At 46.1% G+C, this 27684-nt stretch overlaps 1 protein-coding gene and 1 long non-coding RNA gene across 3 annotated transcripts in view; both read left to right on the forward strand.

Annotated features, from left to right (window-relative positions):
- Positions 1-15356, forward strand: part of LOXL1 (lysyl oxidase like 1) — a 31527-nt gene extending 16171 nt beyond the window's left edge. The window contains exons 2-7 of one of the 2 annotated variants that reach the window (XM_082198528.1): positions 2022-2130; positions 5264-5401; positions 8722-8878; positions 10536-10631; positions 11233-11390; positions 15132-15356. In XM_082198528.1, the coding sequence (XP_082054654.1) occupies positions 2022-2130; positions 5264-5401; positions 8722-8878; positions 10536-10631; positions 11233-11352 (620 nt within the window). In that variant the 3' untranslated portion in view covers positions 11353-11390; positions 15132-15356. The remainder of the gene's footprint in view (positions 1-2021; positions 2131-5263; positions 5402-8721; positions 8879-10535; positions 10632-11232; positions 11391-15131) is intronic. The other variant, XM_082198527.1, reaches the window with a different exon arrangement.
- LOC309518541 overlaps positions 1-27684 on the forward strand; it is a 300968-nt gene that overhangs the window by 75633 nt on the left and 197651 nt on the right. The gene's annotated exons all lie outside the window — the stretch shown is intronic.

The following is a 27684-nucleotide window of genomic DNA, read 5'->3' on the forward strand; positions in this document are numbered from 1 at the left end:
GACCTAGCTCGGCCCACACATGGTCATCTTAAGAGGTAGGTGTTGGAGACAAGATCATTACGACCAGAGTTTAAGGTCATGTGCACATTGCTGCTTACCCTGACTCCAGCATGCTCCCACTGCTAGGGGCAGGTGGCGTTAGCCACAATCCATAGGTATCCGATAGGTTTTTGAGAAATACTCCTGTTTGATGCACTTTCCTACGAACCAGCTTCCATCTGATTTGAAAGCAGAAGCTGCCGTTAAGTTGAGGTGTGTAATTTCAGGCAGCCGTTGCGAATGCTCGTATGACGGCTTCAGGGAATGGGGAAACACATCAGGTAATGGGCAACAGAATGAGACTTGAAACACTGCAAAGGAAAACCTTGCAAACCACTGGTATGAACATAGCCTAGAGTCACCACTGGGATGTCTTCACACTGATGGCAAAAACCGCAGGACTCTCCATTGTGCACCTCTGAAGGCATTTCCAGGTGACATGCTCATCGAGCATTCAACCTAAGGTTAAATGATGTTGTCTATTTAACGAACATTCACTTCGATTTGTTTGCGGGGCAGTCAGATGACATCTCAAAGCAAGTGTTATCCCACACATTCCAGCAGATTTTCCCCATCACTTTCCTTACAGCAAAAAGCCCAGTGCTTTTGAGGGAGTGGGAGAGAGAAATGTTTTTCCCCCCCAAGAGCATCCAATCAGCTTCAGTTGCATGGCCTGGATTCATTTGGTTGAAAATAGTCATGGTCTGGAAGCACCCAATATCAGTAAATCTCCTATGAATATAGGGCTGGGCCAAAATGGCCCCCTCAATGTGGTGGCCCCCTTTGCAGACTGAGACATTGGTTGGGGGGATTTTCAGGGGTAATAACAACAATATTCAGGGAAGGAAGGGGAAATTTCTCACGAGCTTTTATTGCTTCAGTCAGTGAATGGTAGTCATCTCCCCATCCCTACCTTCCCAAATTCCCATGTTTTGAGGGTCATGCTCAGGGTTGGCATCAGTGAGAGGCCACAATCCAATGTCCACAATCTTGCAGGGCGTCCTGCCAACCCTTGGAGCCTGCTGGTTGGGCTGCTGCTCTTAACTTGATGTCATTGCCTGTTCGCTTGAGGCTTGTTCACGCATTACACCAAACACGGGTCAACACCATCCATGTGTTTTTGTCGAAGTTTAAACAGAAATATAGTAGATCTCACCTTACCAGGAAGAAGGCTTTGTCCAGGTGGACTAGGTGGCTTGCTCAACCCACTATGCGGGTGATAAGGCCTTTGAGGTCCCCACTTGCCCTTCTTGTGTTCCTTCTCTTCAAGCCACACATGGGCAGAGAGAGTCCTTGGGACAGAGGACTCCTTCAAAAAGGGGCCTGTCATCTGATAATCCTCTAACCTTAGAGAGAACGGTGACAGTAGGACCCGTGGCCCCCCTGAGCTTACAGGGGGCAAAATCACCACAGATGCTCTGGATGAGGCCAGCCTAGCGAAATGAAAACACTTGATTTAATCAACTCCAGAAGAACAGCCAAGTGGTCTTGGACAAGGTACGTTTTTTATTTGCCAACACACACAAAATAAACTAAAACAGGGTCAGGCTTAGACAGGCAGGCTCTTTAGCTAAAAATGAAAGCTGTCTTCTGCTTTGAAATTTTTTATAAGTCCATCTTTGGCTGGTTGCTCTTGCACAGGGATAGGCAACCTAAGGCCCATGGGCCACAAGCTGCCCACGGGGGTCATTTAACCGGCCCACAAGCTGTCCCCTGAACCAAGCCGCCCGCTTGGCAAGTCCCTGAACGCTGCACTAAACTGGCACAGCGTGGTGCGGGGACTCACTTCCGCGGTGCCAGAATTCGCGACTGTGCAGACGCAGATGCCGGAAATCGTGTGCACGTGCGCTCATGCACACGCACGATCTGGCCCATGGAGGGATCTCCTCTGGAGTGAACTGGCCCAGGCGAAGTAAACCTTGCCAATCCCTGCTCTTGCACTTACATCACCACAGCTAACTAACTCCTGCCTCTCTCAACAGGCCTCCCTGACCTTGTTCCCGACCCAAACTATGTCCAAGCTTCCACTTACGTCCAAAGGGCTCATCTCTACTCCCTGCGTTGCGCTGCTGAAGAGAAATGTCTTGCAAGGTAATGTCCCTTCCTTCAGAACAGTCCTGTCGTGGCTGCCTTTATTCCGCAACCCCCCACCCCTGAAACAACTTTCTGCTGTGTGGTTCATCTGTCTCATTGTTCATAATCAGATCTGCCATTTTAGGTTGCCGCTGGGAACATCCTTGCTATGCCTCTTTGAGCTCATTTGGGGGGGGCTTCCTGAATGGGCCCCCTTTTTCACCACTAATGTAGGAACACAGGAAACCATCTCATACCGAGTCAGACATCCCTCTGGCTCAATATAGCCTAGGCTATCTGGCAGTAGCTCTCCATGATTTCAGGCAGGGCTATCTCCCAACCCTACTTGGAAATGTCAGTTCCTTACATCCACACTTAACTTTGCTCTCCATTTCTGGGCACAGGTCTGGGTTTCCAGATCTGTGTTGGAGAACTTCTTTTTTTCTTCTTCTTCTTTTCCCCCTTTATTTTGCCCCACCGCTTTCTCTGCAAAAACCCACTCTTTACAGCTAAACCGGAGCAAATGGCAATACGTAGAAAACCCAAATCACTGTTTGCTCTGATTCAGGGATAAAGAGTGGGTTTTCCTGGGGAAAGCAGTGCAGGGGGGGAGGGACTCAAAGTGCTCAGACATGGACTAGGAAAGCACGGAACTGTCCCTGGAAAGTGTGGGGCAAAATGTAAGTGTGGATAAACCCTAAATGCAGACATGTCTTAAAACCTACCTGCCTCTAGGCTCTAAGGTAGTGTTAGGATAAATGTGATGATACATTTAAGGACATTTTCACTATCTAGTTTAGGATGTGGATCCAAGCATGAGGCAGAAGGAGAAAGTAGCTTAAGGAGAGAAGATGTGTTGTACATGGTTCTTTCATCAGACTATTTCTTACTCAACTCCTCATTAAACAGAGTATATTACAGATAGCAACCAACTCGCTAGGAAATAATGGATCTCTTCTCTTGACACCAGCCCTTGTTTCATCTGTTAGATGTTTGGGGAAATACTATATTGATGAAGTAATGTTTCACGACAGCAATATCATGACTTGCGGACCACAGACTAGCAAACCAGCAATTAGACTTTAATGCTTCTCTGGGTGTTTTCGATCACCAGTCCAAGGCGACTAACCATCCAGAGGATCACTGAAAAGAAACAGAAGAGCATTTTGATAGAAGATGCCTTCATGCACAGGTACAGCCTGCCAATTAGGTATGTGCTGTGTGCATAAGTATGGGGAGTTTGTTCCACGGCTGCAGAAGATGGCACTGAGCTTGAATGACCTTGGCGAAGGGGCCAAGCTCAGTGGTAGAACATCTCCCTTGCTTGCAGAAGAACCCCTGATACAATCCCTGGTATCTCCAGGTAGGTCTTGAAGGGAACCCAGCCTGAAACCCGGGAGACCCACTGCCCATCTGTGTATAAAATACTGAGCTAGATAGACGAAGGGTCTGACTTAGTATAAAACAGCTGTCTTTGTTCCTAAGCCAGCCTTGGATCTGGATGTTCAATTTATTCAACAGCATGTCTCCAGCATTTGTGGTTACAGAGAAATTTCGAAACATCTTCATGCTGTTTTTCCCCCATTTCCTCAATTCCCTCTCTATCACCCTTTCCTTTCCAAAAAGGTAATATTATATGAATCAATTATTCCTTATGGTCATCGACCAATAAAATTAAACGCACATTTAAAACCATACAACTAGATATAACAATTAAAAACTTAATGACAATAAATATGCATTTTTTAAAAGAAGACAACAAAATATATCTCCTAATCTGCACCTAATCTTCTTCTTCCAACATCTCTTAATGATATGGAAGAAACATCCCTTAGGTAAAACAATACCAAAACCACAGATCTTCCCAATTCTTAACAGTGGGAGAATCAACCTCTCTCTTCATTCAATATACAAGTTATAATGCAAAAGGAAATGATATCAATATTAACACCAATTTCAAATTATTTTAACTCGAGTCATTGAAGATTCCAAGCGCTTACATGGGAGAAAGCATCACTGAGGCCAAAGTGACTCACTCCCAAGTAAATATGCCTGGGATCACAGTCTAGGTTGCACAGCACTAAGCAAGCCATGCTAATAGGTGTGAAGTACATACATCAGTCCTTCTAACAGCAAACCCATGTGGCGAGTGCCCACAGCAGTGGGGCCCACTGAAGAACAAAGAAGGGGGGAATCCGGATTTTTGCATAAGTACAAAAGCATTTTTTAAAATCCAATGATCACCCCCCAAAGCTGGGGGTGCTATTTTACGGCATGGAAGTGTTAATGGAAAAATCCGAGGGCTCCCTTGGACAAAAACAAAGGCACCAACCAGGATAACTTGGAGCAAAACAGCAGCCTGTAGGCTTGGCCTTTATTGAACTGTTGCAACAGGGTGCTCCCCTCACTTGCAGGAGAGAGGAAGGACACAGAAAAAATGGTGTGCAAGGTCTTATAAAGACTTTTGAAATTCCCATCCTCTAGGTCAAGCCCACCCCCAGAAACATCATGCATACATCACAGAAAGGAGGGGTTGAGGGAGGAGTTGTGGTGGTAACCTGAGTGTCCTGTCACCTGGCTGGTTTCCCCTTTCCCCCTCCCCATGAGTACTTTCCAGGTGACAGAGGGGAGTTTGCAGTTTCCTGCTCCCAGAGGGAAGAGCTGATTATTGTCCTTTGTTCCAGTCCCTGCTGAATCCACTCCCATATGCAAGTTCTTTGTGATCTTGATGGTCTTCTGTCTAGGACCATCAGGGTTGGCATAGCAACTGGGCAGGGCTCCTGTGGATGTGCTGGTATGCTGAAGGGATTATGGCTGCCCTGTATCAAACCTTCCCCATTTTGTGGTCCTTCCTTCATGGAGTAAAATAAAAGTGGAACAGTGCAAATCCGATGTATGGTTGATTTTCTATGAATTTATAGAGAAAGCGTAGCGTATGTAGTGTGTGAGTGTGTGTGAAGTTTGTACAAACTGAATGATTGGGGGGGGGTTTCCTGCTACAGAAGTAAACGCAATCCCCTGCTCAAACTGCAGCTTAGAGGCACTGGGTGCACTTCGAAAGCTGGCAGTCCTTCTGCATTTGCACCCGGGACTGATTCTTTCCCAGAAATCCTCTTACCTTGTCCTGCCACCTGCTTTAATGTCCCTCCAGCACCGCCTACACCCCTGAAGCAACAGACTACGACGTCCGAGTTCTCCTGCGTTTCCCGCAAAGGGTGAAGAACCAGGGCACAGCAGACTTCCTGCCCAACCGGGCACGCCACACCTGGGAGTGGCACAGCTGCCACCAGTAAGCAGGGGGTGCTAGTCATGGGGCTCTCTGAATGGGGCTGGGAAAGGGCTGGGCGATAAACAGGGTTCCCTGTATAATCCCATTGTTCGTGGGATTTAATAAGAGTTTTTCATTTATTCATTATACTTTTATCTCACCGGTTCTCCAAGGAGCTCAAGGTAGCACGGATGAATCTCTTCCCACCCCCACTTCCTATTTTATCTTCACAATGACCCTTTGAGGAAGGCCCAATGTCACCAGAGTGAGCCCAGTGGGAATTTGAACCCCAAACTTCCAGATCCTAGTCTGACACTCTAAAACCACCACCCTAAGACCCAGGTCCCTTCCTTGCTAATTTTATTAATATATTATTAATAATAACATTTGCATTTTTTTACTCAATAAGCAACTTCTGAGCCCAAGTCATCTGCAGATTTTTTGAGGAGCAGCTTGACAAAATACTGTATTTTTCACTCCATAGGGCGCACCGGACCATAGGGCGCACCTAGTTTTTAGACAGGGAAATCAATAAAAAAAATATCCCCCCCCAGCCCCAAAGAGCAGCGTACAGGCTACGCACAACCTCTCCCTGCCGGAGGGGTTGTGCGTGGCTATGGCACAAGCCAAGACAGCCAGCGGGATGGATCCCGCTGGCTGCTTTGGCTTCCTCTTTAGCCCCGCGCAATCTCTCCCTGCTGGGAGAGGCTGCATGGAGTAAAGAAGCCATAGCCCCGTGCAGCCTTTCCCTGCCGGAGGGGTTGCGTGCAGCTATGGCACAAGCCTGCATTTGCTCCATAGGACGCACACACATTTCCCCTCAATTTTTGGAGGGGAAAAACTGCGTCCAATAGAGGGGAAAATACGGTACCTTCTGATGGACTACATTGGTTGACTACAAATCACAGGCTTATCTGGCTGGTGGGAAAAGCTGCAGGCAGCAATTTTAAATTCCCCACAGTGCCCTGGAGGGGGAAATTTTAGAAGGCAGTCCTCAGAGGGGCGTGTGTCCTGCTTTCCAGAGCACAATCCTCTCGGTGTCCTCGTGTCCTCATCCTGTTTGTCTTGCTGCTCCACATGCTTGAAATCCTTGTATCGAATCATAGAATCCTAGAGTTGGAAGGGACCCGAGGGTCATCTAGTCCAACCCCCTCCAACGCAGGAATCACTGCTAAAGCATCCATGACAGACGGCCACCCAATCTCTGCTTAAAAATCTCCAAGGAAGGAAAGTCCACAACCTCCCAAGGGAGTCCGTTCCACTGTCTAATAGTTCTTACTGTCAGAAAGTTATTCCTGGTGTTTAAAACTCTCTTGAAAACTTTTTTTTTTCCCTGAGGCCGTGGGTCTGAATCGCTAATTTTATTACCCCTGATGTAACGGCTTGTGAATTGTACATTTTAAACTTTTGATTTTCACTGCATCAATTATTTGTTGTTTTAGATTGTGTGCCCTTTGGGGTAGAATATTTTTATTACTTATTCGTTCATTTTTAAATTTGGGGAAAAACTATGTACATTGATGGCACTATATAAATGAGTATAATAATAATAATAATAATAATAATAATAATAATAATAATAGTAGTAGTAATAATAATAGTAATAATAATAGTAATAGTAATAATAATAATAATAATAATAATAATAATTTGAAGTCCTGTCAGAGGAAAGTCCTCTGTTTGAAAGTGTCCTCTGTTTGAAATGCTGTCTGGTCCAAGTCCAGTTAAAGGATTTCTCCCACTATGGGGAGAAATATATTGCAATTCTATTAAAATTACAGCCATTGTTCCCAAATTTGCATGAATACATAAAAAATAGCATGTAGGTCTTTCCCCTTTGGTGATTTATTAGCGACCACCCAAGACAGCCTGCAGACATGACAGCTCAGCACAGCTGCCCAATAATAGGGATGTAACAAAACAGCAAATTTCGCCCCTACCTACATTCGTCACAATCAACGCTGTTTCCATTTCGCTGCAGTTCGGCTTCTGCCAAAAACTGTTATCCATCTCCCTGTCCACTATTTAACATAAGGTACCCAAGTTAAATAACTTACATGACTATTTACGTAAAATGCATTCATTTCTGTGTAAAGGGAACAACAAAAGACGGAAATAAAAGAAGCCTGTATTGTTTGTGGACTTAAAAGCAACACAACGTAAATGAATACAGATCGCATTCCCTTAGGTGATTTCTGTTCCAGACCAGTGGCAAACTTGTGAACTGGAGCAATTTCCACTTCCTTTCCCATTTTCACTGGGATTCTTTGACATCCCTATTCAAGAGTGGCAGGTACTTACGCCAGGCCTGTTCTTAGGGCTTCGGTAATGTAGAAGAGTGACACGAAGAGGTGGCTCATATAATGATCCCTAGCATTAGAGCAGGTATGGGGAAACTTTCGCCCTCCGGTTGTCACTGAGCTGTGACTCCCACCATCCTACACTTTCTGAGGCTGGTGGAAGTTATAGTTCAGCAGCAATTGTTAGCCAAAGGTTTTTGACACCATTTTTAGAATCTGGATGCCCAAAGTACATCCCTATTTGCAAAAAAACCAACAGGTTATGTCTGTGCTGGGCACACCCATGAACTCCTGCTGCAGATCCAGGGCTGGATTTAGGTTTGTTGAGGCCGTAAGCTACTGAAGGTAATGGGGCCCTTTATATGTCCAGCTGTCCTTTGTCAACAAATTGTTGACAAACCAGTGATATTTTCGGGAGCAGGCTAGCAGGCAGGACCCATTATTTACATCATACACAACACAAAACACTGCTGCTATAAGTAGGTTTTAGAATCATAGAATCATAGAGTTGGAAGAGACCACAAGGGCCATCGAGTCCAACCCCCTGCCAAGCAGGAAACACCATCAGAGCACTCCTGACATATGGTTGTCAAGCCTCTGCTTAAAGACCTCCAAAAAAGGAGACTCCACCACACTCCCTGGCAAATTCCACTGTCGAACAGCTCTTACTGTCAGGAAGTTCTTCCTAATGTTTAGGTGGAATCTTCTTTCTTGTAGTTTGGATCCATTGCTCCGTGTCCGCTTCTCTGGAGCAGCAGAAAACAACCTTTCTCCCTCCTCTATATGACATCCTTTTATATATTTGAACATGGCTATCATATCACCCCTTAACCTCCTCTTCTCCAGGCTAAACATGCCCAGCTCCCTTAGCCGTTCCTCATTTATCTTATATTTTGGAAATGTACATCCAGTGTGTTTTTTCCCTTTAAATTTTTTTGGGGGCCCCAAGAGAGTGGGGCCCTAAGCTATAGCTTGTTTAGTTTATACGTAAATCTGGCACTGTGTAGATCTGTGTGTGTATCCTCCTGCTACCATCCTCAGGCATTACCACAGCATGGATGAATTCAGCCACTATGACCTGCTAGATGCGGCCACAGGCAAGAAAGTGGCAGAAGGCCACAAAGCAAGCTTTTGCCTGGAAGACACCACCTGTGACTTCGGGAACTTAAAGCGCTATGCCTGCACATCGCACACCCAGGTGAGGACTGGGAGAGGGAAGTCCTCTGCCTCAGGACAGGTCCTCTGCCAGCTGTTGGTCACGAAACAACTTAACCCCTGTGTTGCAAACCATAGTCAGTAATATCCAATGCAACACGATGGCCAAATACAATATACCATATCAATACACACTCTTTATATAATATGAAATATATGAAATCACATAAACAGAAAACTTATGAATCTCTGAAAGTCACAAAATATGCACTCTTAATGGATTCTCTTGAAAACATAAAACCAAATAGACATAAGTCTTATAAGTCTCTGAAAGTCTTTGAAGACTACGCAAGTCTCTGAAAGAAGCAATGTATCAGATTCTTATCTGGTGAAAACAGGCTGTATAGCTTTGTTTATGGCGTCCAACACTGCCGAAGTAGTTTGCAAACAGACGTTGTGAACAGTGATTCCGGATATACCCACTGTTTCGTGGAATTCTTCTTCAGCACAGCATAAGGACACAGAAGTGCTTCATAAACCCATCTATATGGTGAATGGAAAAGTAGAACAACAATTGCTATGGAGCAGTGTATATTGATATTGTATTGTTGTATTTGGTAATTGTGTTGCCTTGCATATTACTGAATTGTTGGTCACGGGCATGCAAGTAGCGATGCCAAGGCCTCATGCTTAAGACTAAAACAGACATGTTGGAAAGTCCCAGGTTCAGCTCCTGGCAGTTGCTCAGGTAGGTCTGAGGGGGAAATCCTGAATAAAAACCTGGCCAGCCACTGAAGACCAGCAATGGGGAACAAGATCCTGCCAGGAGGTTGATTCCTGATATTCCCATCCACCGGGATGGAAGAGTGATGCCATCCATGTGTCAGTTGCCTGACTTTACCATGGCATCAGGTAGAGCGTTTGCCTTTGCAAACTGGTTTTCCAAACCACACAGGCAAAAGACACGTCGAGCAAAACACTTCCTTTGTGTGCGCAGTTCAAAGTTAAACCCCACAGGCTAAGGAAACAGGACTGGCAATCATTGCCAATCAGTTGATTGATGGATGCCAGTCTTGCTTTCAGCAGGGATCAACCTGGGGAGGTCCTAAGTGGACCCCATCCCTGTTTGAGCTTAATAATAATAATAATAAAGCAATAAAGTATCGAACATAAAAAACTTCCCTAATCAGAGCTGACTTCAAATGCTTTCTAAAAGTCAGATAGTTGTTTATTTCCTTGACATCTGACAGGAGGGCGTTCCACATGGCGGGCACCACCACCAAGAAGGCCCTCTGCTTGGTTCCCTGTAGCTTTGCTTCTCGCAGTGAGGGAACCACCAGAAGGCCCTCGGTGCTGGACCTCAGTGTCCGGGTAGAACGATGGGGGTGGAGATGCTCTTTCATGTATACTGGGCCGAGGCCGTTTAGGGCTTTAAAGGTCAGCACCAACACTTTGAATTGTGCTCGGAAATGTACTGGGAGCCAGTGAAGATCCTTCAGGACTGATGTTATGTGGTCTCGGCGGCCACTCCCAGCCACCAGTCTAGCTGCCATATTCTGGATTAGTTGCAGTTTCCGAGTCTCCTTCAAAGGTAGCCCCACATAGAACGCATGGCAGTAGTCCAATCAGGAGATAACCAGAGCATGCACCACTCTGGCTTTGTGTTTGGCGCCAAATTAAAGTTATGTTTTCTGTGTTAGGGTCTGAGCCCTGGTTGTTATGACACTTACAATGCTGACATCGACTGCCAGTGGATTGATATCACAGATGTTCAGCCTGGGAATTATATCCTAAAGGTAAGTCGTCCTCTTCATTGTCTTTCTAAATCTGTCAGGACAAAATTGAGCTGGTCATAAAATGAAAAGCAATTTCTGTGTTCTGCTGTGCCAAGTAATATTCGTAGAAGAGATTCTGCTTTTTGGCTGGCATTTTGGATGTTTCATAGCCAAAACACTTCTCTCCAAATTTGCCATCTATCAGTTTCCATTCTAAAGGAGAGAAAATTTCACAGATTGGGAGGAAATTTGAACATTTTTAAGTTTCTTTTTTAGAATTTTATTGAGCAACGAAAACAGACAATACACACAAAGAAAAGAAAACCAAGAACAAAATAATATAAGAGAGGCATGAGGAGCTTTTGATAATAAAACTAAAAGGAAAAAAACCAGGAGCAATTAAAATGGATACGGTTATTACATTATAAATTGGGTATAAAGCAGAGCTATGTAAGAGGCAGAGACAGAAAAAAAGAAAATCAGAAGGTCTTCCTGTTTACAGAAGTTGCCAGATAAAATAACATTTCTAAGGGATTTGACTATGCAGATGAATGATGGCTATGCAATACACCCAGTTCTTCATCCTGGAGTCTGACTTGTTCTTTCTGCTTTGTTGCCGCAGGTTCAGGTGAACCCCAAATATATTGTGATGGAGTCGGACTTCACCAACAATGTGGTGAGATGCAATGTTCACTACACCGGGCGCTACGTCGCCACTACAAAGTGCAAAATCTCCCAGTAAGAGTTTTGAGAATCATAGAGCTGGAAGGGACCCCAACGGTAATCTAGTCCGACCCCCTGCAATGCAGGAATCCTTTGCCCATGACTCGAACCCACGACCCTGAGATTAGGAATCCAGTGTCAACTGACTGAGAAATCCTAGAATTTTAGAGCAGCGGTTCCCAACTAGGGGTCCATGTAACCCACACAGGGGGTCTGTGGCACCAGTCACATAACAAAAACTACCATAGAGATATCAACATTTTCAAAAGTAGAGAGTCCTTGGCTTGACTTTGAAAAACAGGGGGGCACAGTACTTAGATAACTAGAGGGGATCTTGTAGGTCATCTAGCCCAACTGCCTGCTTCAGTGCAAAAGTCCAATATCATCTGGAGGTCCACAGCAGTGGTGTAGCGTGGGTTGTCAGTGCCTGGGGCAAGGCACTGCCCACCAATAGGCTGCAATGAAGGGGCAGAAGTGTAGCGACCTACCTGAGTGACAACCACAGCATCCCATGAGCACTGAGCAGGGCGGAGAGCAGGACAGGGGATTGGTCGGGAGCCGGCATCTTTTCAAAGCCCATGCAAAAGGTGCCATAGCAACCAGGCGCTGCCCAAATATGCTTCTCAGTCTACCTGTGCAAACACTGGGAGATTTTTTGTGTGAAGATGAGGACACACTATTTTTAATTTGTTATTACTGTTTTACTTTACTTTACTTTTGACATTTTGCACCCCTAAGAATTTTGTGCCCAGGGCAACCGCCCCTGTGGCCCCACCTACGCTACACCACTGGTCCACAGCATCCTCATCCCTGAATGGCAGCATCCCTGGCAGATGGCCACCCAGCCTCTTCTTAAGCACCTCCCAAAGCAGGTCTCTTCCACTACCAGAACAGCTCTCACAGACTTCCCTGAGAAGAGGGACCGATAGTTAAATCAATCTGAGAATTGTAGCTCTGTGAGATGAACAGCGGGGAGGTCTCTCAGCACCACTGAGAAACTATGGTCCCCAGGATTCTCTGGAGTAAGCCATGGCTGCATAAAGTGGCATGATACTGTTTAGAATGTATTCAGTGGTACCTCGGGTTAAGAACTTAATTCGTTCAGGAGGTCCATTCTTCACTTGAAACTGGTTCTTAACCTGAGGTACCACTTTAGCTAATGGGGCCTCCCGCTGCCACCAAACCACATTTTCTGTTCTCATCCTGAAGCAAAGTTCTTAACCCAGGGTACTATTTCTGGGTTAGTGGAGTCTGTAACCTGAAGCGTCTGTAACCTGAGGTACCACTGTATTGCTCAAATAGGGCCCAAGTCACTACGTATGTCCCTGCAGATGCTCAGAACAAGAGGAGCTAGTGGCAATCGAAGTCCCCACCTCCAATCATTTCACTCATGACCACTAGCTGCAGCTCCCATCTTTCCTTTGGCCTCCTCAGCCCGGCCCAGCCCAGCCTCTCTGCGTGTTTTGGTTCCTGAGGCTGACCAGAGTCAGCTTTTTCATGCTTCTAAAGCCTTTTCATGCTCCTAACCACATTTGCTGGACCGCCAGTATAAACAGGAGCCTTCCCAGAACTGCACTGAAATGCTTGTTGATTTTGACAAAGGAACTGAGAGGGGAAAGGAAGAGGAAGGGAGTGTTTTCCCCTAAAATTATGTAGTTGTGTTGCTGCTCTTTTTTATTTTTTAAAAAAAACCTCATAAAAATGCATTCCTAGCTTTGAATTCTCATAAAATGTGCATTTCGAGTGTTTTGCTCCAACTTGGGTTTTGAATGGAAAAGCAGGAAGACGCCCGTGGTGGATTGGGATTGGACCTGGGGATATGGTGGTGCTCGGATCAGAGTTCCCTGAGCAGCCACAATCCTGGATTTGCAGGGGTGCCGATTCTGGCTCCCTAAATGTTAAGGAAGGAAGATGAATGGGAGTGGATCCACACTAAACCCTGCTGCAGACCATGTCAAACTGGCAGAGTATTCAAAACTGGATCTTTCGTGGGCTCATTTGGAACATTGATTTCTCCTGTTGATGCTAAGCTGCTTTAAGAATTTAAAACCAGTGTGGCATTGGGAGGCATGCCATGCCTTAGACCAGTGGTTCTCAACTTGTAGGTCCCCAGATGTTGTTGGATTACAACTCCCATCATCTCTGAGCCTTGCTAGCTAGGGGTGATGGGAGTTGTAGTTCAACAACGTCTGGGGACCTACAGGTTGAGAAAGGCTGCCTTAGACTGTAATCGAGAGGTGTGATGAAGGCATGCACAGATGGGAGCATCCATTGACTTACACACACACCTGCGCAACACTGTATTCAACCGTTTTCGCTTCAGCCATGCGCCCTCTGCTGAACTGCTGCCAACTGTATCAACTCCCCTGAGAGCCAGTGGCTTGTAAGCAATGTAGTGCTGAGTTAAAGTCACTCAGAGGTCTACTTCATCCCATTGCTTTAATGTGGAACATTAATGCGCAAGGGGGTGCGCATGCAGGTTGCTAGTAGCTTTGTGGCACAATAGCAGCAGGTTCCTGCTAGCACAACTTTTGTGTTGGATTCCTCTGTTGCACAACATAAAAAAACTCATTGTTCCACTCATGCAAGACCCCACTTAATCCCCATACCATAGGAATATAGTTTAAAAGTGCATGAGTGTCAGGGACTGGGCAGGGGAGAAATGATGGAGACCACCTCCTCAGCCTGGCCCTTCCAGTCCTTAACAGACATCAACAGGTTTACCATACCCATTGAGTCAATCATCCATCTCCTACTACCCTTCTGAGAAAAACCCCACCCCAGCCTCCCGCCATATATAAAGGTCTGGTGACTTCTTTTTCACTGTATCTGGAGAAGTGTGCATGCACACGAAAGCTTATACCCAGAACAAACTTAGTTGGTCTCTAAGGTGCTACTAGACAATTTTTTAATTTTTTATTTATTTCGTGCTTCCGGAGAAGAAGACGACAGTTCATAATTACAACAGGGGTTTGAGGAAGATCACAGCTCAGAGGCAGATAAGGGGAAAGCTGGGAAATAATGGGAGAGGAGGAAGAAGCAGCACCAGAGGGGGGACAGCTGATGGACACAGTGTCTTTAGAAAGCATTCCAGACCCCCACCTCTCCCAGAACCCAGCAGGCATTTATGGTAGGAGAGCAGAGAGCTCAGAGGCAGAAGGCACATCTCAGCACCCGTAGTGATGATGCATAGTGGAAGTGAGAGAGGGTGTCAGTGTTTGTAAAAAAGGGGGGGTTCTGACCTCCCTTTTTTGCCTCTCCTGGTCCTCGGACCCTTGTCGGCATAAAAGAGTCCACGAGAAGAGTGTCCTTGCAGAGTACTTTCTGCTTTTATTCTTAAAAGTCTTTCTGCAAAAGCGACTGACCAACTGTACACATCAACACTACCAGCTTTCACTAACCAACCCAACAACAAACTAACATTTCTCACTTTATATATATACAACCCGGTGCAGGCCGCTGTCTCATGCTGACCCAGCATTTTAAGCATTAAAGAAACAGCGGCCAATTTCTAGCCGTGACAGAGGGGAGGTGGAGACTCACTTGAAGCACTGTCATCACTCCAAGAGGCTGCATTTCTAAGCCTCTCTCTGTGAATATTGAATAAAAAGCATTGGTAAGCCAGATGGGTAGGGTATAGATAAGTTGTTGTTGTTGTTGTTATCTGTTCCTGGCAACCTACCATGGTGGTTTGACTCTGACACCTGACAATGAGCATCCACAAACATCAAGGACAAAACTGATGTGCAATTGCTGTCCGTAGCCTTAGACCTTTCTCCCTCACTGTTCCTTTTACAGGTCTTGATTCCAACCAGGGTGGTAGAATGGTAGAGGCCTCACTCTTCCCCTGTCCCCAGACCCTGCAAAATCCAAACATCTCTCAAGCTGGTAGCACACCCAGAGGAAACGGCTTGACCGCCACCAGCATCTGCGTGAGAGGACAACCGTTCGACTGCTTCGTTTTGAGAACACAAGTTAAAGAGTTGTCACTTTAAATACTTTTATAAATACTTTTGTCTTTAATCTCTGTGTCTGTTTTGCGCGAAGGTCATCAGTCATTTGGAGTGGGGGCATGTGGTATGTGTGAATGGGACACAATCGTCCGCTCTTCATTTATTATCTTCTATCCCAGATCAGGGAACAAAGAAATAAGATAAACGGGGGGAAATGGTATATGAAAGTTACAAAATTATATAAATAGGTCCAATAAACAACAAATGTTAACAATCATGCCATGGTGTCAGGGAACTGCCATCAGAGGCAAGGGAGAAGGAGAGGGTCTCTGATTCTGCAGGGGAAGGTCCAAGCGCCAGAGGGAGACTCAGCCAGGAAGAAGGGGAAGAGAATGAGTGTAACACCAGGGATCCAGGAGAGGAACGGGACAGGGAGGTGCAGGGGCTCCAGGACTCTTCGTTGGAAGTTAGCGAGGAGAGCCCAAGCACCCCGCTGCCCACGCCCACCCTGCGCAGGAGACTCCCGCGCAGTGAGAGGCGGAAACGATTGGGCGTCAAACAACTCTTATGTTGGCAACGCTTTAAGAAACACCCACAGACAGATTCTACGAGTGACTAAGGGCAGCCACGCTGAGATGGGCTGCGCAGTCCGGAGGGTTTAACCAGGCAATCCGATGCTCAAACGGAGCAGGATTACGCACGAGTAACTCCCAACCACTACACATGGTAAGCAAGCAAAACTACAAGCAGCCACCATAAGTAGCAATCATGTTGGACCTGGGCAGCGTGGGCCCCTGTAAATTAATGGGGCCTTTATCTTCTCCTGTAGCTTTGCTCTCTTTCAAGCAGAGAAGAAGCACTCCAACTGTGCTGGTCCTGGGGGGTTACCGTGCGGCGTGGTCCGTGTCCAGTCCAAGGTCGAGGGTGTGGTATGGAGGTTGTCCGTCAAGGCTGAAGCAGGGTCCAAGGCAAGGAATCGGGTGTGGTCAGGAACTCTGGCAGAAGAGCAGGACAGGGTGCCGGCAGGAACAGGTTACCAACAATGTTGCTCCTGCAACCTGGGACTGGGCTGGCCGGCTTTTATCTGCAGCCCACAAGCTCAGGGGACAGCGGGGAGGCGGAGCGCCGCCATCCTGCTGTTCCCCGACCTGGTTTGGATTCCCCGACCTGGTTTTGGGGGGAAAATAAAAGGGGGGGAAATTCCTTTATTTCACCCCAAAAAAACCAGGTGCGTCCTATGGGCCGGAGCGCCCTATGGGACGAAAAATACGGTAAATGCTCCGGTTTTCAAACATTTTTCGGAAGTCGAATGTCTGACGCAGCTTCTGCTTGAGTACAGGAAGCTCTTGCAACCAATCAAAGCCACACCTCGATTGTTGAACATTTCGGAAGTTGAACGGGCTTCCAGAACAGATTACGTTCAACAACCGAGGTTTGACTGTATATACAACCTGAGCATAGGAGAGAGGGTTTACAGCATTAACACCCCAACAGATCTTGCATCTGCATGAGGTTTTCCAGGGGAGCCCCAAAGCCCAGAATGGAGCAAATGTGTCTCTCTAGCTTCCAGCCTCCTTCCAACTCACTCACACACAACTCTGGTTCTGGTTCTATGTCACAGCTAGAACCCAGAGCAAATTCTTTGCTCATGCTGAATCATGGAACTTTAACCAGCCACGCTTGACAAAGTTACGGGTTTGGCAAGCTTTGCTCTCACAGATATAGGGTCCCAGGTTTGGTAGGGGATCTGGGGTTTCATCCAGACTTGTAACAGCATTGACTGTCTGAAGGAAACCTGATGCATTTGTAACACATCGTAACACCCCGGCTGATGGCAAGGACCTCAGTATACTGTTACTCCAAAGTGACATCTCTTGCATCAACAGAAGGTGGTCTAATTGCAGGCATTGTTCAACCTGCTGTTCGCTTGTTTCTTTAAGGTTCTAACCTTTAATAGCTGATTAATCAATTTTAAGCTTTTTCAGCCAACTGAAAAGGCATCTGCAAGTCATCAGGAAACACATTTGTTTGTTTGCTGGCTTTGTTTTTGCATACCAGCTGGTTTTTAGGACAGTTAGCAACCTGGTAAACAATACAAACAAAACAGTATAAACATAAATGGACAGTTGGGGGGGGGACAGGCTTCTTACAGTCAGAGTAGAACCAGTATAATTAAAGGACATGGCTAACTTAGATGCACTCATTTCAGGTCTGAGTAGAACTTTGTTGGATCCAATTCATTAAAGTCAGAAATGAACAGGGCAGCTCTATCCATGTCTACTTATTTTCTATGCCTGGTTGTAAGTGATCTGCCGTGCTCTTTAATAATTGTGCTATGAATATGCATTTGTTTTAACTGTAACCCTCTCTCAGATTACAACTGCAATGAAGAGCAGGTAATCACAAGAGATCCTAAACCAGAGGAAAAACCTACGCCCATGTATCCGACGTCTTCAACAAGCAGGAATCAAGTACAAATGAGCTTCTCCTTTCGCCTCATTGTAACCACCAACACAGCACAGTATATGGCCACCAACATACCTGAAGCCTTGCAACTATTGGAGAACCTCAGACTCAATTCTCCGCCAGAATGGCAACCAACAGACCCACCAATTGACAGCCATGTAAACACAACAAGGGAACTGTAAGAGAACCGATACAAGTGACGCTGACAGAAAACCTCACACATACATTAAGCAGAATAATAGAAGTATAACCACCCCATCCCAATCACTATCCCAACTCTTCCCCCCTCTTTTCTTCCCAAACTAGTACTGCACACAAGACTAATGTCTCGCAAGGAATGAAACTGATCTGTAAAAAACAGAACTTGAAAAAAGAGACAATGCGCGTATTTTTGCGAACGGAGAAATCTTTAATAAATATATATATAAATATATAAATAAATGAAGTGCAGGGAAGGAATGCAGCAAATGAATGAAAACAGAATAAATACTCAAGAGTAAGCCCCATTGGTTTCAACTGGAACTTGCTCCCAGGTAAGTGTGCATAGGACAGCAGCCCAAGAGCAGCTGATTAAGGTTGCAAATCTGTGCCTGATCACTAGGGGAGTTAAGTTCAACAGAACACAGCAACGTTTACTTTTGAGCAAGCCTTAATAGGATTACACTGGAAATTGCAGTTCAGGCTCAGAGCTTAAAATCTCAAAATGCCCAGGAGAACAGAAAGGTCTACTTCTGGCACTAAAAAAAAGATGACAGCAAAGTGAGTGCCAAGGCCAGACAAGCCTCTTTGGGGAGGAAGGTCCTTAAACAGGGTGCTGCCACTGATTAATAGGGCTATGCACGACCCCCTGACTATATCCCTGATCAGATCAACTCTTCCCCGGGCCAGCCCAGGGACCCCCCCACCCCCACCGTGGATCTGGCCTGAATCAATTAAGAGGGTGGTACTCATGTTCATGGGACACGGGTGGCGCTGTGGGTTAAACCACAGAGCCTAGGACTTGCCGATCAGAAGGTTGGCGGTTCAAATCCCTGTGACATGGTGAGCTCCCGTTGCTCGGTCCCAGCTTCTGCCAACCTAGCAGTTCGAAAGCACGTCAAAGTGCAAGTAGATAAATAGGTACCGCCCCAGCAGGAAGGTAAACGGCGCTTCCGTGCGCTGCTCTGGTTCGCCAGAAGTGGCTTAGTCATGCTGGCCACATGACCCAGAGGCTGTACACCGGTTCCCTCGGCCAATAAAGTGAGATGAGCGCCGCAACCCCAGAGTCGGTCACGACTGGACCTAATGGTCAGGGGTCCCTTTAACTTTACCTTTACTAATGTTCATAATTTTAAAACACTGATTAAACTAACAGTGGGGGGAGGGGCAGGAGAGGAGATGCTGTGTGAAAACAGCATCCCAAAATGCAAAATCGCATCCGACAATGTGCATATTGGGAGGAATTTGCATTGAAATGCCGCTGAATTAATAATAATAATAATAATAATAATAATAATAATAATAATAATAATAATACAGTGTTACCTTGGTTTGCATACGTCTTGGTTTGCATACATTTTGGATTGCAAACATGTCAAACCTGGAAGTGAGTGTCCCAGTTTGCAACCTTTCTTTGGATTACAACCTGTTTGTTTGTTTGTTTGTTTGTTTGTTTGGATTACGAACAAATTTTTTTTGGAGGCCCCATTGGCGAAAGCACGCCTTAGGTTACAACCTGTTTTGGTTTAGAAACGGACCTCCAGAACGGATTATGGTTGTAAACCAAGGTACGACTGTAATAATAATAATAATAATAATAATAATAATAATAATAATAATAATAATAATTGCAGCAAACTGGTGTGGAAATGTGAAGATCTGAAGACTGGAAAGATGAGAAACTGAGAGAACCGAAATGGAGAAGTTTGCTCCTCCCTAGGAGGCACCTTCAATTACGTTCTGTAGATGTCACATTCGGAAGCCCGCCAGGCCATTCTACATGCTTTCCATTCATCTAGCGCTCCTGAGATTAGACAGTAATCCTCCCCCCGCCCTCCACTGCCTGCCCTCCCCAAGAAAGAGCAGCCAAGTTCCCAAGCTGCAGGGCCTGGGAAAGCAGGTCAGAGCAGAGACAGTCAGGAATGAGTAGAATGCAGTGGCCGATTCAGCACATTCCTCTCGGAGTTAACCCCTTGAAAGAAGCAAGAGAGCACACAACTCTGGTTTTATGCATAATCTCCAAAGCCAGACCTCTGTAACTGAATGTTTTAGGGAAACGATGAGGGATCTGTGGCCCTACACCCTTGTGGAAATCAATTGAAACAAAGTCAGCACATTTGAAGGTCACAGGGAGAGAAGCTTCATGATTGCCACATTGATGAGTCTGTCAAGCACCCACAAAAGAAGATGTTTTCGGGATATTTCATTTGTTATGGTGTCGGAAGCCTGCAGCCAATAGAAGGAATGATGCACTCACCACAATATATTGAGGTTCTACTAAAAGAGTTATTCCAGAGCTGGAAAAGAGGTACCGTATTTTTCGCTGTATAGGATGCACTTTCCCCCTCCTAAAAAGTAAGGGGAAATGTGTGTGCGTCTTATGGAGCGAGTGCAGGTGGGAGGCTCTGTCAGCGCTCCCTTTAAAGAGCTGCATGGAGCATGTGTGCAGCTCTTGGGGGCTTTTCCCCGAGGAGGAGGAAGGGCTGCCCTTCTCCCTCCTCGGGGAAAAGCCCCCAAAAGCTGCACAAACACTCCACGCGCTCTTTAAAGGGAGCACGGCTCTTGGGGGAGCCTTAGCCGCGCGCAGCCTCTCCCAGGCAGGGGATGATTGCTCCCCTTGCCCGGGAGAGGCTGCGCGTGGCTAAAGAAGAATCCAGGACAGCGAGCGGGATCCTGGCTGTTCTAGCTTCTGGCTTAGCACATGGCTCTGTCCCTTCCCCCCACCTCCCAGAAAAGACCCCAAGAGCCACGCTCCCTTTAAAGAGCGTGCGGCTCTTGCAGGAGGGAAGCCAATGAGCTTGCTTTCGCTGAAGCCAGGAGGGCAAGAGGGATCAGTGCGCACCAATCCCGCTTGCTCTCCTTGCTTCAGGGGTAGCCCTACAAGGCCTCCTAAGCGAAGATGGAGGCGCGCTCCCTCTTAGCTCTGGATGTTTTGCGTTACTTTCTTATTTCTTGTTTTCCTCCCCTAAAAACTAGGTGCGTCTTATCGTCCGGTGCATCTAATAGAGCGAAAAATACGGTATCCTGGTGGTACTGGGATATTGCAGCAGATCCTAGCCCTCTTTCACACATCTAAAGCGGTGAAGAAATTTGTGACAGAGCAGCAAATACAGGTACTTGATTGGCCAAGGAATTCCCCGGACGTAAATCCCATTGAGAATTTGCGGGCTATATGCAAAATATGTACAGATGCAGCAGAACTCCCAACTCAGATGAATCCCCAGCAGCATGGTCACTAAGGATTTCAATAGAGGCCGACTGCTGGATCAGGCCCTATTCCCAGAGTGGCCAACCAGTTGCCTCTTCTGGGAAGTCCACAAGCAGGATATGAGCATAACAGAATTCTCCCCACACGTGTTTCCCAGCAACTGTTGTTTAGAGACCTCCTACTGGAGCTGGATTGTACCCATCATGACTAGTAGGCACTGACAGCTTTATTCTCTGCAAATTTGTCTTGCCTCTCCAAAAGGGTATGGGAAGATTTGATGCTAATGACCAGGTGGGTGATCTACCAGGCTTGCGCGTTAAGCAGACTGCTTTATGGAAGTGAGTCATGTGTTAAAGGGAACATTCTTTCATATGTGGTGGACTTGTAAATGGGTAAAAGAGTTTTGGGAAATGATCCGTAATGAATTGGGGGGGAGTTTAAAAGTACTTTCCAAAAAAACCCGGAGTTCTTCCTGTTGGGGATAATTCAGACTAAAACTCCCAATTCGTTCTGGAGGTCCGTTCTTAACCTGAAACTGTTCTTAACCTTAGGTACCACCAGTGGCGTAGCGTGGGGGGTGCAGAGGGGGCCGGCCGCACCAGGCGCAACATCTGGGGGTTAGGGTTAGGGGGCGCAAATCCACGGGTTAGGGGGAGCAAATCCACGGGTTAGGGGGCGCAAATTACTTGCCTTGCCCCGGGTGCTGACAACCCACGCTACGCCAGTGGGTACCACTTTAGCTAATGGGGCCTCCTGCTGCCGCCACGCGATTTCTGTTCTCATCCTGAAGCAAAGTTCTTAACCTGAGGTACTATTTCTGGGTTAGTGGAGTCTGTAACCTGAAGCGCCTGTAACCTGAAGCGCCTGTAACCCGAGGTACCACTGTATTTAAAATGGGGGCTCATCATGGGCAGTTGAGCACATCAGGGTGTTGATGCCCTTTGACCTCCAAAGCATTACACAGACACTTAGCCAGAGAGCCTTGCCCCATACAAAACTCAGACGGCCTCTGAATTCCAAGCAGAAAGCGCTTTGAACATGAAAAGGCATTCAAGCCACAGGGGAAAGCGGGTAAATATGGTGAGGAAATGGCTGTGGCGAGAGTGTGCAGGCAGATCAAAGAGCTTGCAAAGCACCTTTGGCAACAGCAAGCAAAGCCTGCCGAGCCCCAAAGCGGCAGGTGCAAGGTTCTTTCTCCGCAACTAAATAAAGTCACACGTACCTATTCCAGTCTGTTTAAGTTACAGAACTACACCCCAGGCCACATTTTGCACGTTACAGATGCTTCATGTTACAGACTCTGCTAACCCAGAAGTAGTACCTCGGGTTAAGAACTTTGCTTCAGGATGAGAACAGAAATCGTGCAGCAGTGGCACGGCGGCAGCAGGAGGCCCCATTAGCTAAAGTGGTACCTCAGGTTAAGAACAGTTTCAGGTTAAGAACAGACCTCCGGAACGAATTAAGTTCTTAACCCGAGGTACCACTGTACTTCTAAACTCAATGCGGGATCTGTTCCTTGTCAGGTGACCACGTGTTCTACTTTGTGGAAGACAGCCAGATTCAAGCCAAGTCTGAAGATCAAGCGAGAAAGGAGAGCAGGAGAGGCCTTGAAATTGCTCATCAACCATCATGTGGAAGTTGGAGCAAGCTTGTTCCTGCTGCTCCAGAGGGTAGGACCTGAACCAATGGCTTCAAATTACAAGAAAAGAGATTCTGACTAAACGTTAGGAAGAACTTTAAGGCAATAAGAGTTGTTCAGCCACGGCATGGACTCCCTTGGAAGGTGGTGGACCCTCCTTCATTGGAAGTTTTTTTAGCAAAAATGTATAAAACAGGATCAAATGCTTGTTGGAAATGTAAGGGGAAAGAAGGCACCTTTTATCGTATGTGGTGGGCATGTGAGGTAGTAAAAGAATATTGGGAAATGATTTATAATGAGTTGAAAAAAATGTTTAAAATAACTTTTCCAAAAAAACCTGAAGCTTTTCTTTTAGGAATTCTTGGTGCCAAAATCCCAAGGGAGCAGAAAAGACTATTTATGTATGCAACCACGGCTGCACGGATATTATTGGCCCAGAGATGGAAAGAAGATAAAGTCCCTACCAGAGAAGAATGGAAGATTAAATTGATGGATTATGCCGAATTGCCAAAAATGGCTGGAAGAATCAGAAATCAGGAAGACCAAAATTTTAATAAGAAATGGGGGAAATTTATAATTTGTCTTAAAAACCATTGCAAACAATGAAAACCAGGTTTTTTTCTGGGGGGATACATACCCCTGAACATTTTGTGAATCTAAGTTTGGGCTCATTGAGGGGCAGTATTTCAATATGAGTAGGAGAATGAGAGCACCCCTAAACATTATTTTTTTTTTAAGGAAAAAAGCATTGGTTAAAACCATTAGTAGGACTGGAATAACACATGTAGTTTAATGGTGAATTTCGGACATAGAGAGATAAAAGATATGGATTATTATAAAAGATGCAGGAGGAATGATTCGTAATAGGACCCTCAATGGGGAGGAGGGAAGTCCAAGAGATTCTTTGGAATCTTGTTTTTATGTTGTATATTGGATATGTGATTGTAAAACATTGATCTGAAAACCAAATAAGCATTTTTTTAAAAAAAAAGACAATGCTGAGCTGGACAAACCAGTATAAGGTCGCTTCCTGCGCTTTCCAGTCACAGTGCGCACACTGGAATCCCACACGCGAGACAGTCTCCCGGTGGAAAACAGGAGTTTTGCTAATCTAATAAACTCCAAACTACCGCTAAGTGGCAGTCAAGGACAAGCTATCGCAGGCAATTTAGTTGATTTGTTAAAGAGCAGCTATTCTAGCAGGAAGGCAGGAGAACCTCTTAGCTTAATGGAAGGTGGATAAACATTACTGGATAAAAACCATCCCAAATGTCCCGCAGCCGGTCCAACATGTGATTCATTATACGCTGACCTCCAGAAGCCTCTTTGAAGCATCAGCAGCAACGGAAGAGACTTCCGCAGTGATTTCAGGCGCTCACATTGCTTTGCAGACAAAGTTGTGTTGCAATCCTTACAAGAAGCCTGTAAAGTCAGCTTTATTTTCATCCTGCGCAGTTCAGGAAATAGCACCCCAAAATGGTTTCCAGAAGCAATATTCGGGATTAGTGTTGCTTGGGAAACTGAAACCAAGAGATTGCTGTTGGTTCATGTCCTATCTGACCCTTTTAAGGGTTCATAAAGCTGTTCAAGCTGTGTTTGAGTTCTACAAATGATTAGCGTGAGTCAAAGATGGGGAACCTGATGTCCTCCAGCTGTTTTACATTATATTACATTTTTAAATTACCAATCATCAATTATCATTATCATTTCGCTGCTTAATGCCGGTATATAAGTGGTTACAAAGTACAAAAAGCAGTTGGGCAAACATTTTAAAAAGAACATCCATGTTTAAAACACACAATAAAACTGGGGTGAGGAACATAATGCCCAAAAGCTGAAAGTGGCCCTCCATTCTTATCTGGCCCCCAGAAAACTCTCCTTACCACCCCACCCTCCCCCCCCAGGCCACACCCTCTCATCACCAGCCCTGCTTCACATCCTCCTTGTGTTTTTGCCTGAATGGAAGGTGCCCTTGAACTTTGATCATGCCTCTTGCTTGCCTGCATGGAGGATAGACAGCATGCACAGAAACTAGTCTAGTGTGCAAGGAAAAATTTATATTAGTTGTTCTACCCACTTTGGCCTTCCGAAGGTTGCGGAGAATGGAATGTGGTCCCTGCGCTGAAAAATACTGTATTTTTTGCTCCATAAGACACACTTTTTTCCTCCTAAAAAGTAAGGGGAAATGTCTGTGCATCTTATGGAGTGAATGTGTGGTCCCTGGAGCCGAATTGCCCAGGGGCGAAAAGGAGATCATGCTTTTTATTTATTTTTTAAGAAAGAGGGAGGTGGGTGTTGAAACAAAGCCGCTGATCAGCAAGCGATCGGGAGGGAGATAAGGCTGCTGGTAAAGGAGGCTACCGGGGGAGGGGGGAGGTAACTTGCAAGGAGAAGAGACAGGAATACTAAAAACAAGCAATGAGGAGAGAAATTAGAAGAAAAGGAGGAGCAAAAAACTGCTCCAGCTAAGGAAAAGACACTAAGGCAAACAAGAGGGAAGGGGGTGTTGAAAGGAAGCAGCTGATTGTGATCAGGAGGGAGATAAGAGAGGCTAGCGATAAAAGAGGCTGCCTGGGAGGGGGGAGGTAAAAGCCCATGGATCCTCAGGATTTTTGCATTGGGTCACCCCAAATTCACCATCAGATCACATAGCATGTCCATGGCTACAGCTTGCACCCCCAAAAAAACAACACACACCCACTGTTGCGTGGGGCCGCAATGGTGTAAAAACATGGTTACAAAGCACAGATCCACATGGATCCTCAGGATTTTTGCATTGAGCTACCCCAAACACACCATCAAATCACACATCATGTCTGGGGCCACAGCATGAACCACAAAAATCATTTATCCAACGTTTCATTCAGAATATTTTTTTCCTTGTTTTCCTCCTCTAAAAACTAGATGCATCTTATTGTCAGGTGCATCTTATGGAGCGAAAAATACGGTATTGCCCTCCAATGCAAGAAAATAGAATATGCAGTTCATTTGGCAAAAAGGAGTCACTTCCACCAACTTAAAGCAAACAGGAGACAGATCTGCATATCAAAAGTTTTTATTTTCCTTCCCAGACAGATTATCACTTTTGTACATCAATACTTCAGAGGATGGGTAGTACTGGACGTCCCAGGGCATTGTAAACATGCCAGCTCTTTTCCTGGTACCCCTTGTGCCTTCAAGAGCCACATGCCCAGCAGGAATTCACCATGCGGTTTGCCCTGGCACCAGGAGGCAATTCTCATGAAGAGCTTTATCTGCTCTAGCCTGCAGATCTGGCAGCCAAAGAGAGCGCACAGCCGGCAGCTGTGAGCCACTCGGAAGGGATGCCAGCCCAGACGCTTGAGCTAGGGTAGGGATTTGGCAGGACCAGAGGCAGATTTAGGACAGAGTTCCACCGTGTCTTGCTCTTTTTCCTACACTTTTACTTCATTTCCATTCCTTGATTCTTTCTTCCCTCTGTATGCACTAGTTTATGGAACAAGTCACAACAGACCGGGTTAAATATGCTTCAGGTTGAGCGCTTTCGGGTTGCATTCCGCGGCGACCTGGAAGTAACGGAACGCATTACTTCCAGGTTTCGCCGCTCACGCATGTGCAGACAGTCAAAATGACGTCATGCACATGCGCGGAAGCGGCGAATCATGACCCATGCACGCGCAGATGCAGGTTACGTTCGCTTCAGGATGCGAACGGGGATCTGGAACAGATCCCGTTCATACGCAGAGGTACCACTGTATTTGTTTTGCTGTTATGCTTTATAGTACTGTTTAGCTCATACAATATTCAATAAGGTAAAAGGTAAAGGGACTCCTGATCATTGGGTCCAGTCGTGACCGACTCTGGGGTTGCGGCGCTTATCTCGCTTTATTGGCAGAGGGAGCCAGCATACAGCTTCCGGGTCATGTGGCCAGCAGGACTAAGCCGCTTCTGGCGAGCCAGAGCAGTGCACAGAAACGCTATTTACCTTCCCGCCAGAGTGGTACCTATTTATCTACTTGCACTTTGATGTGCTTTTGAACTGCTAGGTTGGCAGGAGCTGGGATCGAACAACGGGAGCTCACCCCGTCACAGGGATTCGAACCGTCGACCTTCTGATTGCAAGTCTTAGGCTCTGTGGTTTAACCCACAGCGCCACCCGTGTCCCTTATTCAATAAGATACTATATATATATATATATATGGTTTTGGTGTCTTCGGGTGTCTTCCCGTGTAAGAGTCGGGGTGTCTGTGCGACGTTTCGACGAGGTCTCACTCGTCATCTTCAGGCTGGTGCTTTCGGCTTCTTGTTACTGGAACAGAGCAGAATCTGGTGTTTGAGTTCTTATAAATACTGTTGAGGGGTGTGGTGTATAGCCTCCAACGTTCTGGGCAGAGAGGAAGTTCCTAGATTAGTGTGCCTTTTCTTCTTTTGTTCCTTAATTACTTGAGGGATATCTTGAGTGATTTCATGAGTGATATTCTGAATACCACTGGGTGGGTCATTAAGTGTAGATTAGTTGCTAAAGCTTTCGTGTCTTGACCTCTTGAGCTTGTGAAGAGTTTTTCTGAGAAGATGGCTGTGCTGCATTTAGTTGTGCTCTGGCTTGGCTTCGTGTATAGGGGCGAGCTGTGGTTTTGTGCCTTGTGCCAGCCAGATCTGTGTAGGGATTGCAGGGGGGTGCAGCATCCGGAGGTGCCACTATAGTTTGGCTACTGGATGGAGTCTGTAATATGTCTGTGGAGAGGGTCTGGGTTTGGGTCTGGTGTGGTTGATTGGTGACCTACTAAACCAAACCAACAAAGATCTGCTCACTCTTCACCTCAAACTATGTAACAAAATCCACCCTGCACTCTGGGACAAATGCAAACAACTAGCCGTCTGGAGAGCTGAAACTGAGACCTCACATAA

The sequence above is a fragment of the Podarcis vaucheri genome (assembly GCF_965113315.1).
Source record: "Podarcis vaucheri genome assembly, chromosome: 14".
Lineage (NCBI taxonomy): Eukaryota > Metazoa > Chordata > Lepidosauria > Squamata > Lacertidae > Podarcis > Podarcis vaucheri.